This window comes from Phaseolus vulgaris, chromosome 4, assembly GCF_000499845.2.
Source record: "Phaseolus vulgaris cultivar G19833 chromosome 4, P. vulgaris v2.0, whole genome shotgun sequence".
Classification (NCBI taxonomy): Eukaryota; Viridiplantae; Streptophyta; class Magnoliopsida; order Fabales; family Fabaceae; genus Phaseolus; species Phaseolus vulgaris.
In genome coordinates, this window is record NC_023756.2 from 2,234,027 (window position 1) to 2,250,844 (window position 16,818).

Consider the following 16,818-nt stretch of genomic DNA (forward strand, 5'->3'; position numbering starts at 1 on the left):
TTTCTGAAAAATTCTCCCGAAATGGTTCTTTCCTTAAATTCTGCGTAAGAATCTCCACTGAATTTGGGACAAAACGCGACAAATTTAAGGTCAAACGGATTAGTATTCACCCAGGAAAAAAATCGAAAAGTTTCACACACGAACGAACCTTCCTTTCAGCCCGGGCAGTGATGAATAAAAAAGTTATTGCGAATCTTGTGGGACGATTCTGGAGCTCAAATCTCAGCCAAAACTCAATAGACACAATGACGAATGTCTGGTAAATGTTTCAGACCAAAATACCCAAGGAGTAAGGCGCAATAAGTCCCACACCGAGAGTGAACAAAACCAGTTTTCCGAAAACAAAACGTCCTGGCTTTTTTTCCCCGTATCTTCTTTTTGTGATTTGTTTATGGACGTGCCTACTTACCTGGGTGCAAACAACATACGAAAGTACTTGTGTTAATTTTTTCAGCGCAATACGGACCCGGAAAAAAAATGCAGAAAGTAGGTCGAAATTTCACAAGTTTTGCTAGAGATAGCCTTGGTCTGCACAAAATTTCTGAAAAATTCTCCCGAAATGGTTTTTTCCTGAAATTCCGCGTAAGAATCTCCACTGAATTTGGGACAAAACGCGACAGATTTCAGGTCAAATGGATGAGTATTCACCCAGGAAAAAAATCAAACAGTTTCACACACGAACGAACCTTCCTTTCAGCCCGGGCAGTGATGAATAAAAAATTTATTGCGAATCTTGTAGGACGAGTCTGGAGCTCAAATATCAGCCAAAACTCAATAGACACAATGACGAATGTCTGGTAAATGTTTCAGACCGAAATACCCAAGGAGTAAGGCGCAGTAAGTCCCACACCGAGAGTGAACAAAAGCAGTTTTCTGAAAACAAAACGTCCTGGCTTTTCTTCGCCTTATCTTATTTTTGTGATTTGTTTATGGACGTGCCTACTTACCTGGGTGCAAACAACATACGAAAGTACTTACGTTAATTTTTTCAACCCAATACGGACCCGGAAAAAAATTGCAGAAAGTAGGGCGAAATTTCACATGTTTTGCTAGAGGTTGCCTTGGTTTGCACAAAATTTCTGCAAAATTCTCCCGAAATGGTTTTTTCCTGAAATTTCGCATAAGAATCTCCACTGAATTTGGGACAAAACGCAACAGATTTCAGGTCAAACAGATGAGTATTCACCCAGGAAAAAAATCAAACAGTTTCACACACGAACGAACCTTCCTTTCAGCTCGGGCAGTGATGAATAAAAATATTATTGCGAATCTTGTGGGATGAGTCTGGAGCTCAAATCTTAGCCAAAACTCAATAGACACAATGAAGAATGTATGGTAAATGTTTCAGACCAAAATACCCAAGGAGTAAGGCACAGTAAGTCCCACACCGAGAGTGAACAAAACCGGTTTTCCAAAAACAAAATGTCCTGGCTTTTCTTCCCCGTATCTTCTTTCTGTGATTTGTTTATGGACGTGCCTCCTTACCTGGATGCAAACAACATACGAAAGTACTTACGTTAATTTTTTCAACGCAATACGGACCCGGAAAAAAATTGTTGAAAGTAGGGCGAAATTTCACAAGTTTTGCTAGAGGATAGCCTTGGTTTGCACAAAATTTCTGAAAAATTCTCCCAAAATGGTTTTTTCTTGAAAGTCCACGTAAGAATCTCCACTGAATTTGGGACAAAACGCGACAGATTTCAGGTCAAACGGATGAGTATTCACCCAGGAAAAAAATCAAACAGTTTCACAACACGAACTACAAATAAAAAATTTAAAAACATTACAACTATTAAAATAACAAATAATTATTGTACATGATCTTTTAGTCATAGATTTTTTTCAAAAGCTTGGGTACCTCTATTATTTTCTTTTAATATATTATTTGTTTATAAAAAAAATAACAAATAATAAATATTGTTTTAAGAATACTTTTATTTCAAAAATAGTAATATTAACATCTTAATTTTTTAAGATTTCTCTCAATTAAATATCTTAACATAAAAAAATAAATAAAACTTAAGATTATAGAATCTTCTCATTAAAATATGTTCACATATAATATAAAGGTTAAATAAATAAAAAAATCTTGAATTGTAAAAATATAAATACCATTATATGAAAAGTATACATTTTTTTACCTATCAAATAAACTATTAATAAAGATGTGAATTTACCTATTTGAGTAAAAATTGTATAAAAAGATATTAAAAAGAAATTTAACGGAACATAATCTAGAAAAAACTAATACACTTTAGAATGAGATTTATTGAATTTCTCTAAGCTTGTCATTTCACTTCCCAAGTGAAGCATCCATGCAGAGTTTGGATTTTCAACCATGGCTGATAGGATCAGTAATTTTCTAGATTCACTCCTTTGCTACATTTTATTAATTCTGGATTTACTAATCTGAATATATTCCAGTAAAAATATTCTTGAATGATTTTTTTCTTCCAGATTTCCTATTCCAGAAATACTCTTTATTTACGGAATCTCTATTTTAGAAATACTTTTTTCTTACGGAACCCATATCAGAATCATATAAAACTGTAAAAGGATAATTTCGATATTTTAAAGAATATAGGGTTGCAGGAAGGAAAATGTAGGGGTACAGAGAGAAACTCTCTAAATTCTTTCTACATCCAATCTTTTTGAATTTGGAGTTTTAAATTTCCAAAAATACTCTTTATTTCAAAAATGAAAATTCAGAATTGAAAATAATTCATTCTAGAGAAGTAGATCTCAAAGAGATGACACTTTTCTTCCTGCGCCTCCATACATTCTTCTCCCACCTCCGTAAATTTTCATATTTCCAAAAATACCCCTCTATAGTATTCTGAATTACGTAATCCGGAAGTTTTTTTTCAAATTTGTAATTAGCTTCCGGATTACATAATCCAGAAGCCTTTTTTCATATGCATGATTAATTTCCAAATTATATAATCTGGAAGTCTTTTTTAGCTTATGGATTATGTAATATAGAAGTCTTTTTTCAAATGCGTGTCCAGAATACATAATCCGGAAGCTAATCTATGAGAGTGGCACAATAAGGATAAAAATGTATTTTCATGTTGTGTATGGGATGACAGAAGAATCTTGGAGGTACAAGAAGAAACAACCAAAGAGAGTAGTGTGTTGTGGGTATAAAGATCCAAAACAAAAATCAAAATCCCATTTTAAATAAAACAAAAAACAAAAATTCGTTTTAGAAAAAAAATTCTAGAAACATATTCTGAAAAAGGTCCAAAATGAATTTTTATATAACCCTATTTTATTTTATTTAAGAACATTTTCGTCTTTTCATACTAAAATTGGACTAATCCATTTAACTCACTCTGAACCCTAAACCCTAACTAACCAGCAGATAGGATTTGAGGATATTTATATTTAAATTGAAATTTAAAAAACAAAATAGTACAAAATAACATTTAACGTTAGAAGATAATCCATGATAGTAAATATGACTCTTGAGAGAATATTTTGTTCTATTATTAGTTTTTGAAAAAAGTTAGATGAAATAATAAACTTAAAATCTATTTGATGGATTGGTGGAAAGATGGTTTATTAGTAAAAGTCTAAAACTTCTTTTTTATAATTTTTAAAACTATATTTCTAAACAACACCTTCATTCTATCTTCAATACCTTAAACAAGATTAATTGACCTATTTTAGCATCTTAGTGTAAATAAGATCATATTAATTTTAACATATCCTCTACGTATGTTTACTATATAATTATATAACTATTTTATTATATTATATATACGCGATTAACACGAGGCAGATATTGTCAATCATGTTATTTTTTTATTTTAAATTTTATTTTATATATTGGACTAATTGTTCATGTCAATTAGAAAAACAACCCTTTCATGCATTTATGTAGTATGGTATATTTTATCTATTTATAATTTTTTTAATTTATTTGTAACATATATGCATGTCAAAATCAGCTTGTCATATTCTTAGTATTTAATAGTAGCCTAACTTTTTATGATTTGATTCTTTGATATGATCATATTAAACGTTTTCAAAATTATATTTTCTGTTATCATATATTATTTACAAATATTATAATTGAATCAGTACACATATTTGTCTTTTGTAATAATCACCATTTGCACCAAAAATATTTTTTTATAAGGGTTGGTGGACTTGCTATATATTTATTTAATTAATTATTTGTCAATAAAAAAAACTAAAAATATCATATGTTATCTAATTTAGTCTGACACTTCAACAATCAACTATCATATGTTATTTTTATAAAAAATATATTATTAAAAAATATATATATAAACCAATAGACCAAAATGCATATATATAAAAAATCTAAGAAAATCAATAGTTAGGTTATTTATTAATAGTTTTAGTTTTCCCCCTAAATTTAAAGATATAGTACAATTTTGTTTGTACAGAATGATATAGTTATATAACCCTTTTATGTCTTTAGTCAAATTTGATGGGTTTTAAATTTCTCCATTCGCGTTTTATATAAATTTTTTTTCTCGTTTTGTATTTAATTTAACACACGTTCATTGTATGTATTTAAATTTGATTTGTTGCATATTTTAAAAAATGTACTACTTTTATTTAATAACAAACCTACAATTGTTAAATTTTCTTCCTCAATATTAGGGGTTAATGTTCAATTAACCCTGTTGTAAACTTTAGTTAGAGTATCATGATTGAATTAATCTTTGTTAATTAAAGTATAGTAAGTGAAATGAATCTATAATTAAAGTATATAGTAAGAAAATTAATCTATACCTTTTCTTACTCTTTGAATAGATTTATTTAAAATATAAAAAATTTATTACAATTAATACTTTCTTATATACGGTTTAGACTGACAATTTTAACTGAATAAAATTAGTTAATTTCATTTATAATTAATTATTTAAATAGAGAGGGAATATTCTGGTAGAAAAGAAACACTGTTTTATTTTGAAATGGTGCCTCAGCCGCCACTGACAGATTCATTTCCCCATTTGCAGCCCCACTTGTTCTATTGCCTTTTCTTCACATAAAAAGTTAGAAACTAGAATAAATATTCAGACCAATATAAACACAAATAAATATATATATATATATAATTATAAATTATATAAATTGATAATAAAGATTTCCTTGCATAAATATATTTTATTTTTAGTAGAAAAATGTTTCTTATGAATAATTCAAAATAATTTGTTACTTATTTTTATAATTATATAAAAATTTATATAATAAGTATTTTTTTTAATAAAAAGTTCTTTGTTAGTATAATAAATTTAAGATTTTAGAAAATTAATGTATTTTTTTTTAAATTATATTAGAATCGTGATAGAGTTATAAAAAATTCAATAATTATTTTTTAAATTGGATACTTCATCGATACGTGTCTTACAAGTATCGAGGTTCGATACGTGTATCCGATACGGACATATAATTTAAAAAAAAGTTAGCGAAATTCATACGTTATAAATATAATCCATATACCATTCAAAATTGTGTGTTACAGAAAGTCACAAATTTTTAAAAATATATTAAAGATATTTAATTTTTAGAATTGGGAAGAAATATTGAAAAATAAAAAAATGTTAATAGTGCACTTCTCACACATTTTTGTAATGAAGTCTTTTTATCGACCAACAAAATTTATTATAGGTTATGGTAATACAAAAATCATATTAAAAATAATATATATATATATTAATAAATGTCACAATTTATTTATTCTTTTCTTTTATTTGAAGAAAAAAACTCTCGTACGAAAAGTGGCGAGAGAAAAGTCCGAGGAGATAAAAAATGTTAATACCAAAATTTCCTAATTAGAATATTATTAAATGACATCTTTTTTATGAGCAAGAAACATGAAAAAAAATATACATTTGAATATTTCATACGAGCATAGTGGTCAAAATTAAAAATTAGTTAATCATACATTTTGATATATACAACGAATCGTGAATTCCTAAATAAAAATAATGCACATAACTTTTTTAAGTGGTTAATATATATATATATATATATAATTTGTCTTTAAAAGTTGTTTGATAAGTTAAAGAAATAAAGTATTTTTAAATCATCTTTAAATCCATATTCTTAAGTAACATCATATTTTTAGTAAACCAAAATAAATATAAATTTCATTTTTATTGATATAAAGACGAGTTAGGTATAAATTGCTTATTGTTAAAAGTAATAAATACTTCTATTGAAACCTTGTGAAGTCGAATATTTCTTTCAAACACAATTTATTTTATATATCCAATGGTATTAATCACTTATTAAAAAATAAAATAAGAATTTAACTATGAGATGTGTATCTGTTAGAATTAATCTACACTTAAATCCACGTTTATAAAAAATAAATAAATTAATAATATATAAATGAAGTAAATATAATTTTACAAGTTGATTATGTGAAAATATGTTAGATTTAATCTTATAGATTTGATTTTGAGGAAAAAAAATATTATATTTGTTCTAATTGAATGAATAATTTAAATATTATTTATTTGAATTCATCATAGTTATCCGTGTTTGTTCCATAGATGTTGTGAGGTGGCTGTTCGTGCACGTGTTCCCAATAGCCTTCTTGTTTGACTATAGAATTCTTTGTTTGCATTATAAAATTGTTTCTTTTTTATCACTAAACCACAATTACATGTCTCTCATTATTATTTTTTTAATATTAAGAGCATTTCTTGTAGTTCTATAATGAATTTTTCCATTCGAAGAAACCACACATCAAAGAAATTTATCATTAAAAAAATCTTACACAATTGTTTATACATTAAACACTTTTTCAGAGGTTGCTGTTTTTCTGTTCAAAGTTGATTTTCTAGTTGGATAATGATATACTAATTTGAAAGTCGTTTTTAGCATTTTATACATTAATTTTTTTTATATGTGGGTATGTTTAATTCTAGCCATTGAGATCATCGTAATCCTTGAATTGTAAAGAAAAAGGGGTTGATGTAAAATATACTTTAATGATGATTGTAAAGAAAAAGGGATTGATGTAAAATAGAGTTAATGATGATTGTAAAGAAAAAGGAATTGATGTAAAATAGACTTAATAATGATTAAAATATCAGATTTTGATTTTGATTTATATATATATATATATATATAAATTTTGATCGTATTCTATTTTTATTAGGATTATTTTGTTTCTTTGTAATATGATTAAGATATTCTTAAAAAATATATTTTTTTTTAATGTAAAAAAAGTTATTAAAAGTAAAAATATATATAACTTTTCAAAGTAAAAATATATAAATTCTTAAATTATGGAGCACAAAAGATATCAACGGTTAAACAAGGATTAATAATAGTCTGTTTGGGTTAATGTTTATACGAAATTCAATGCACCACAACCTCAAATGAAAGTAATTGATAAAAATTCCATTAAACAATCATTATTGCTAATACAATTCTGATTGTTGTTCTAAGCAATGAATAAACAATTCCCCACTAATCATATTATCTTGTTGTTTTTTGTTTGTTTGTTTAAGATTAAATTATAAACTTAACATTATTAATTACCCCTAGAAAATGGCGTACAATTAATTATACTAGTTTCCCATAAATTAATGGATAAATTATTGCCAACTACTCTTATTATACGTGTGGTTTCAAAAGACCAAATTATAAATTTAGTTCATATCTTTTTCATTTGTTTTACTTTTTATAAAGAAAATGCATTTTATTCATTATTTAATTTCTACTTGAGATTTTTTTATCAATTAATTCCTATCGTTTATTCAAATTATTCCCGTAAGTTTTCTTTATCATGTAGGTATATATATATATATATATACACATATATATATACATATACACATATATATATATACATATACATATATATACATATATATATACATATACACATATATATATACATATACATATATATATATATACGTATATATATATACATATATACATATATATATATACATATATATATATATATATATATATATATATATAAAGACCAAAAAGTTAGAATTTTACTATGCACTCATTAAAATGAAAAGTCACCTAAAAGGTGGCAACAAATATATATGACCAAATATAATATCTTGTGACTTTGTCAAAGACTTATTTTTTTTTTCGTAAAAAAGATAGAGTATTATTTTTCGTAAAAAGAATAAATGAAAATGGCAATAATGCAAGGATTAGTTTTTTCATTTGACAATTTTTTAAAAATTATGTTCATTTCACCATAAAAGAGAGAAAAAAGAATATTAAAAACGTGATGAATAATGAAAACGAGAAGGAAACGTAAGAGATGGTATAACATTTTGTAACGTTTTCCACAAAAGACAATCAAATAGTTGGTTTTCGATGACTAATTAGCGTTTGAATATATATGGTGAGTTATGATGGAAAATTGGAATCAAAATTTCTGAGGCAAGAGCCTATATAAATACAAATGAAACCTTAGAAAACCAAACACATTCATATTTACAAATCATACATCAAACTTATTTTATCCTTGTTTTGTATCACCTAGAAACCATGTGGTCTTTGATAACGGATCCCATCAGAACACTTTTTGGAAATGTTCTTCACCATCTCATCCACAAAGACTTCCATGAAGCAGTGGCCAAAATGACCATAATAGATGCTTTTCTCTTCATTGTATGCAACTAATTCCCTCTACATCTTATCATCATAACATATAGTTGTTACTTCAGTGATTCTTAAAACATTTATCCGAGTTTTTCTTAGAATCCTGATATGTATATACTCAATTAATAGTTGTTTATAAGGTAGTGGGGTTGGTTTTCAAATTTTAAGTCATTTTTTAGCTAATTGTGAAAGATAGATAAACAGTTGAAGTTTTCTTGATGTGTATGTTTTTTTTTTCTTTGTAAGAGAGTTATATCACCTCTAAAGCGGGTCATATTTATTATAACTTTTATTCATTACAAGAAAATCTAAAATTACATATCATATTACATACGGATAGAAATTCGTATGTAAGTAAATATTACATATGGATATTTCTTCTATGCTTGGTAATAAAATTTTATCAAAAGTTTTAAGTTGTGATGATGATGAAATGAGTTTGTTTTCTCTTTTTAAATGGTTTATGCAGATTGTTCATTCCATTGACAAGGTGGGGATATGGCCACGTCTACCTGTATTCTTAGGGCTATTGTATCTGGCTATTAGACGCCACCTTCACCAAGAGTACAATCTCTTCAACGTTGGAACAACACCAGTAGGAATTAGGTTCAACCCTTCTGATTTTCCATACAGAACAGCTGATGGAAAATATAATGATCCTTTCAATGAAGTTGCTGGCAGCCAAGGCACTTTCTTTGGCAGAAATATGCTCCCTGTTGATCAGAAGAAAAAGGTCCACAATCAATCATATATATATATATAAAGCTACTTTGTTGATTTGTTCTTATTATATAGTTTCATGGTGGTGAGTTTTGAAGGCATAGTTTTGTGTGTGCAGGTGTTGAAGCCTGATCCAATGGTGGTAGCCACTAAACTACTAGCCAGGAGAACATACAAGGACACAGGGAAGCAATTCAATGTGATAGCAGCTTCTTGGATTCAGTTTATGATTCACGATTGGATCGATCATCTTGAGGATACCAAACAGGTCCTAATTATATGACAGTAATCAATTTCTAAAACTCATTTCAAAATTAGTACTAAAACAAAGTATGCCTAACTCAACTTCATAGAACTGATTTATTATCGGATCTCAGAACACCTATAAATATATATTGTCTCACGCATGAACTATCACCTCGGCTTGAAGGGGTGTGTAGATAATTTCATAGTACATAACTGGATGCAAACTTCACCTCATAAGTTGATTTTATAAGGATGAGTTAGACGTAAAGTCGAACTTCTTAATATTATATATTCCGTATATTTTCTCTTTTTCTTTCAACTTTGTACATATCAAACCTAGTGAAACATATGTATTTACATGTTAACTGTGCATAATGATGCCTTTTTACTGAGATAATGAAGATGTCTAATTTGTCGATGGAATTGTGATACATATATATATAGATTGAACTCACTGCACCAAGAGAAGTTGCAAGCCAATGCCCTCTCAAATCTTTCAAGTTCTTCAAGACTAAGGAATTTCCCACTGGATTCTACGAGATCAAATCCGGATCATCAAACATTCGAACACCTTGGTGGTAAGATTTCTACCACACTTTATCTCAGCCAAAAGTTAAAAGTCAATGTTGACATGATTTTCATTCCTGCTAAGAAATGATATTGATAGAAACTCATAATTTCAAAGAAGAAAAAAAGATAACTTAGATGAAAAAAAGTAGAATTTAAACTAAAAGAATGCAACTTGTGTAACGTTTGTCTTTTGGTGCATGCACGCATGCATGTATAATGTTCCCGTGTATAAAATAATGCGTGGGGCACCTTAATAGGTATTTGTAGCAAAATAAGTAATAAATATTAATAACACTTTGAAGGCTTCAAAGGGTCTGCAAAAGGGTCGTGGAAAGTGATGTGATTTGGTTAGAGATAGTTGGTGCTACGCTACAAAGCTATATTAATGTTTAGTTGTTAAACTTGTCTTAATCAGATCAAATCTGTCTAATGAAAACAAAACTATCAGTATAAATATACAATACGTTCTTGTTAATGATGTAACGAGAGTTATTTTTGACCTAATCAAATATTATATAAAATAAGCCTAACCAAATCCAACAACTAACTACTAATAAATACAGATGTTAGTTTGCAATATAATTAACTTACTAAACTAATGTTGACTTCTTTTTTATTTCATATCTTTTTATCATAATAAATAAATAAATTAATTAAATTGAGATATTTTAGGAATATCTCGATCCTTATATAAAGTCATCTAGAATCAATTTTAAAAAATTCATACACAAATCAGAATACAAAAATTAGATCAATATGGTCTATCCTTCCGCTTTTAAAAATCTTCTTATTTTATGTTTTCACAGCTCAACTACCAGCTATTTCCCGCATATAACCCCATTTAAAAATCTTCTTATTTTATGTTTTCACAGCTCAACTACCAGCTATTTCCCCGCATATAACCCCATATATTTAATTAACGTTTTTATTCATTCTGCTGATCATAAAACTCAATTTTTGGCTCACAATAACTTTGAATTTAAAATAGTGTAAAAGTTAAAACTTGCAGATATAAAACTTATTGTAGTCTCTGACAAGGTCTTTAACTTGCATGGATTTGGTTGGTGAATAGGGATGCAAGTGCTGTATATGGAAGCAATGGAGAAGTTTTACAGAAAGTGAGAACTTTCAAAGATGGAAAGGTAAAGATATCAAAAGATGGAAACCTTCTGCATAATGAAAACGGAACAGCAATTGCAGGTGACATCCGCAACAGTTGGGCTGGTGTTTCAACTTTACAGTCCCTTTTCATTCAAGAACACAATGCAGTTTGCGATTCTCTCAAGGTATAATTAGTGATGAACTCTTCATCATGGAAAAACTAACCAATGAAAAGAAAATACTAACATTTCCATTTTATTTTTCTCTCTCAGAAAAATTACCCTCATTTGAATGATGAAGAACTTTATCGCCATGCAAGATTGGTGACTTCAGCTGTGATTGCAAAGGTTCACACCATTGATTGGACTGTGGAGCTTCTTAAAACTGACACTCTTCTTGCAGGCATGCGTGCCAACTGGTAAGACACAATTCTCACACAGTTACATTAACCATTACAAATAATTTTAACATTTAAAAAAAAAGTATCTGTTGAAATAATACTTTATTGGAATAGTATAAATGGTAATAATAAGCTTTAGCATATATTATTTATTAAATTAAAATAATAATCTTATGAATTGCACCTTCTTCATAATACTTTTTATAATTTAATAATAATATTTTTATCCACAAAAATAATAAATAAATATATATTAGAGTATTTGAAGGATGCTTCGTATACAAAATATTAGAAAATTCATATGATTCTTTTTGAAAAAATCATATAAGAAAATTGACATTCTTGTATAAATCCTACAAAATATGCATCTGGTAATTTTTTTTATCGATAAAAAATAAATTAAATAAACATAGAGTACTTGAGGGTACTCCAACCTTTATACAAAAGAGGTAAGGTTGTTAATATACTCTTTAACACATACCTACCGAATCACTATACCAGATGTCTTGACCATCCTAAAGTGGTCCATGTTTATTTATTTTTTACTTGATAAAAAAAACCATAACAGATGTATATTATCCAACAAAAACATGTGTAATTCCAATTGATTTATATATGATTATTTTGGGTAACAAATTGTGAAAAATTATTTTTCATGTGTGTTTTAAGTGCACTGGAATTTTGTTGTTTCTTATATATAAAGGTTGAGATATTCCTAGTGAAGAAAAAAAAAAAAACAAGACAGAACAAATTCCTACTCCTTTCAAACTTTCCAAGGTTTTACACAACCTATGCATATGATAATAATGTATTGTGTATTTTGCAGGTATGGGTTGCTGGGGAAGAAATTTAAGGATACATTTGGACATGTTGGTGGATCCATTTTGGGAGGATTCGTGGGTATGAAGAAGACAGAAAATCATGGTGTGACATACTCTTTAACAGAGGAATTTGTGAGTGTTTATAGAATGCACTCACTCCTACCTGATAACCTACAACTCAGAGACATATCTGCCACTCCTGGCCCAAACAAATCTCCACCAGTAATCAAAGAGTAAGATAATATCAAATCTTCTCCAAACCCTTTTTTTTCCTCCATATATTATAAGAATTCTTAAACTAATTTGCACCCCTTAAATTGATATTGAATTTTCACAATTCTTCTTAATTCTTTTTAAATTAATATATTTCTCTTTGTTTGGAATAGCTATTAGATTATTTCAATCATATATATATATATAAATTATAATCAGTTTTTAGATAATTAATTTCATTCGGATATGAAATAAAGACTTTTACATGAAAAAAAGTATATGTACAAGGAAAAATTTGTTTAAAAATAGCATAATTTGTTTTTCAGATTCATAAAAGTAGCTTATTTTTGTTTTAGGAAACGATTCTTTTACAAAATTTCAGTTATTGTCCATAATTTTTAAACAAAAAAAAAATAACTTAAATGTTTAGGAAAAACCTTTCCCCAAATGCTCTTTATTTATTTTAATCTAATTAATAAATGTTTGAAGAAAGAGTAAACATTATGGTTATCTATCTCCTTCAATCACAGTAAGAAAGAAAAAAAAAATTATCTCATTAAGCATTTTATTATTTCTTACAACAAATTTGTTTGCTGATTGAGAAGGGCTATAATAATCAAAGACTAATACAAAAATTTCTTCATTTATTGTAGAATTCCTATGAAAAACTTGATTGGACTACCTGGAGAGAAAACATTAACAGACATAGGAGTTGCAAGACAACTTGTGTCAATGGGTCACCAAGCTTGTGGGGCATTGGAGCTTTGGAATTATCCAGAGTGGCTTAGAGACCTTGTACCTCAAAACATGGATGGCACAGAAAGGTCTGAACATGTGGACTTGGCTGCACTTGAAAGTAAGATATACAAGTTTTAATCTTAAGATCTGCTTATTAAGAAGGGCCAAGAACTAACCCTACAATTATGATGCAGTTTACAGGGATAGGGAAAGGAATGTGGCTAGATACAACCAATTTAGGAAGGCATTGCTGTTGATACCTATCTCAAAGTGGGAAGATCTAACAGATGACAAGGAAGCAATTGAAGTATTGGAAGAGGTATATGGAGATGATGTTGAAGAACTTGATCTGCTGGTAGGTCTCATGGCAGAGAAGAAAATCAAGGGTTTTGCAATCAGTGAGACAGCTTTTGTAATATTCCTCCTAATGGCAAGCAGGTAAAAGGAATGAAAATTAAAAGCAACCCTTTTAATCTATTTTCATGTATACTTGCTTCAACTTAATGCTTCCAACAATTGTACAAATTCTATATTTGTAAGATTTGTTAGGAATTGTGGTTAATAGTTAGATTGTGAGTAAAAGGAGTATGAAAATGTGATAAGTTTTAGTTTATACTATTTAGGGATATTAACATGGTGCTTAATATTTGCGATCATATCTGCACTAATGCATCGGATTCTATTAGAATTTTGTAGTTAAGTGTATTTAGGGGAAAGTAATATTAGGATGGGTGACTTTCTAGGAAGTCCAAGTTTTACACCTCTTTTTAAAGCTAATAAAAAAAACAAAAAATAGGGTGTTAACAAAATGTATGAGGTTGATTTTGGTTAATGTTGGTATGGTTATCCCTTTGCTAATTTGGTAGGCATTCTAATAGAAGATTGGTGTCAGGTATTTTATAAGGGTTTGACCACCCCTGAATTGGTTATTTTTATTTATTTATTTTTATTGTTGATAAAAAAAAGTTGCTAAAGAAAATACTAATATATGCTATAAAATGTTTCTTCAAGAAAAACATGTATATTAGCTCTTAAGATTTTAATAATGAATGTGATATTTTGCAGGAGGCTTGAAGCTGATAGGTTCTTCACAAGTAACTATAATGAAGAAACATACACTAAGAAGGGACTTGAATGGGTGAACACAACTGAGAGTTTGAAAGATGTGATTGATCGTCACTATCCTAAAATGACACATAAGTGGTTAAACTCTTCTAGTGCTTTCTCAGTTTGGGATTCACTTCCAAACTCACACAATCCTGTTCCTCTCTACCTTCGTGTTCCTCATTAATCAATTTGAATATTTTTATGTGTTTTTATTTAGATTTATCTTTTTGTTAAATTTGAATTAATGTGTATATTTGTATTTTGTATAACACTAAATTTCGTCCTATATATATTCAGTATTATTTCAATGCATTTGAGTTTAGGAGAAAATATTATAGTTTGTTTACATCTTGAAGTATTCAAGGAAAAAGAATTGTACCTAATTATTTATTTTACTTGTTATTACTTTCAATAATATTGTTAATGAAAAACATCATTTTAAATTGCACTTTACCTATCATTAAATATGATATGCAATATCAAGCTATAAAATTTGAAATACAATTCCAAATTCTAGAATTTGAAATGAATTTTTAAAACCAAAAAAATATATTCCAAGCTCTAAAATTCATAATACAACTTTGTATTTTGAATTCTAGAGTTTTAAGTTATACGGATTATACCATTTGAAAAAAAAAACAAATTTCACACTTTTTATTTACTCAAGAGTAATTTTGTAATTGAAAAATATATGAAGGTGCAGGAAAAAAACTATGGAGGTGACGAAGAAATTGCCTAACCATAGTTGATGGACAGCCCAGTACTCCTGAAAACACCTGAGCCCAGTTAGATCAATACCCGACTTCAATTTAATTCATTTAGAAACAATTAATTTTATTGTGAGCACATTCTCGACTATCCCCCATTTTTAAAAATAATAAAATAGTTAATTAAATTATATATATATATATAACATAAGTATATAACTTATCGTAATTTATATATATATATATACTTATGTATTTTATTTTTTTGAAATTAATACTTTATTACTATCATTATTATTATTTTCATAAATCTTTACTTAAAAAATTAATACTTATTATTATTATTATTATCATTAATTTTCCTTTAAATATTAATACTTATTATTATTATTACCTATTCTTCCTTTAAAAAAATAATACTTATTATTCTTATTATCATTATTATTATTTTCTTTCAAAATAATATTACTAAAAAGTCACTAAAAAAATTATTAAATAAAAATTAATTTTAAAAACAAAAAATAATTGGTGACTATATTAACTAAACTAGATATTATTTTAGAGATTAAAAAATTATTGATATTTAAAGTAATTTTATAAATAATTTTTAAATTTATATTTAATTAATAATTAAAGTTTTAATTACTAATTAAATATTAATTTAAAAATTATTTATTCATAATAAAAATTAATTTATATATTAATAACTTATTTAATTTATAACTTAGTATCTAATTTAATTAATATTATGATTAATTATATTTTAAAAAAATAATTTTTATTTAATGAGTTTTTAGTGAATATAATGATTTTGTAATGTACATGACCGAATCCACTAATATCTTCATACCACCAACTTAATCGAAATTATTTTTTATCAACACCATCTCGATAAATCACACTAAAAATAACAAATCCAAATAATCTAAAAAAATCGTACTAAACGAATATCGAGAAACTAAAACAAGAAATAAATAAAAAACAATTAATCTACTAAAATACGCTTATTAATCCATACTATTATATTAAATTATGATTAATTAAAAAATCGTGTTAATCAAAATTCATCCAAACATATCTAACCAAATAGATTAAATGACAATAGTAAAATTTACGTTTTAATAATTTTAAATACTTAAACTACGGTATTCTAACGTAGGGAATCGGAAAATTGTTTCTTACATATATTTTTTACTCCGATGGAGACATGAGAAAAAGAGAAGTAGGATGTAACATGTTTCACATATATATAAGATAATAATGTTCTATTATTGATTTATTTTAACAATTAAACTACTATTATTGGGCAGGGTCCACACCCCAAAATTATCTTCACTTTGGTACTTGTGTTTTTGGGTAAACAAACTTTTTCACTAAAAAAATGGGATTCACTCTGATTAGGGCGGCAAAGCGGGCTAGCCTGTCCCGCATTGGTCCGCCCTACGCTTAACTTGTAAAAATGCGGGTTGGGTTGACCCGTCCCGCAAAGTTATTGTGAATTAGAATTTTCAACCCGTCCCGCATAAGAGCTGGTCTGCGAGTTTGTGGGCCAGTCCGTGTTCTT

At 27.5% G+C, this 16,818-nt stretch overlaps 1 protein-coding gene across 1 annotated transcript; it reads left to right on the forward strand.

Moving 5' to 3' along the window:
* The first annotated feature begins 8,356 nt into the window (after nucleotides 1-8,356).
* Nucleotides 8,357-14,877, forward strand: LOC137836801 (alpha-dioxygenase PIOX). Its single transcript, XM_068645545.1, has 10 exons — nucleotides 8,357-8,640; nucleotides 9,101-9,364; nucleotides 9,470-9,619; nucleotides 10,042-10,175; nucleotides 11,240-11,453; nucleotides 11,541-11,686; nucleotides 12,495-12,722; nucleotides 13,356-13,558; nucleotides 13,635-13,878; nucleotides 14,506-14,877. Exons 1-10 carry the CDS (start codon nucleotides 8,518-8,520, stop codon nucleotides 14,729-14,731), a joined length of 1,932 nt encoding a protein of 643 aa, XP_068501646.1. The 5' UTR covers nucleotides 8,357-8,517; the 3' UTR covers nucleotides 14,732-14,877.
* Nucleotides 14,878-16,818: the final 1,941 nt, after the last annotated feature.

What these genes read in the sequence shown, in the direction of transcription:
- LOC137836801 (XM_068645545.1), top strand. Translation starts at nt 8,518, where the DNA reads ATGTGGTCTTTGATAACGGATCCCATCAGAACACTTTTTGGAAATGTT. An exon ending in AACATTCGAACACCTTGGTG is followed by an intron (nt 10,176 to 11,239) that starts GTAAGATTTCTA and finishes GTTGGTGAATAG; the next exon opens with GGATGCAAGTGCTGTATATG. An exon ending in GGACTTGGCTGCACTTGAAA is followed by an intron (nt 13,559 to 13,634) that starts GTAAGATATACA and finishes ATTATGATGCAG; the next exon opens with TTTACAGGGATAGGGAAAGG.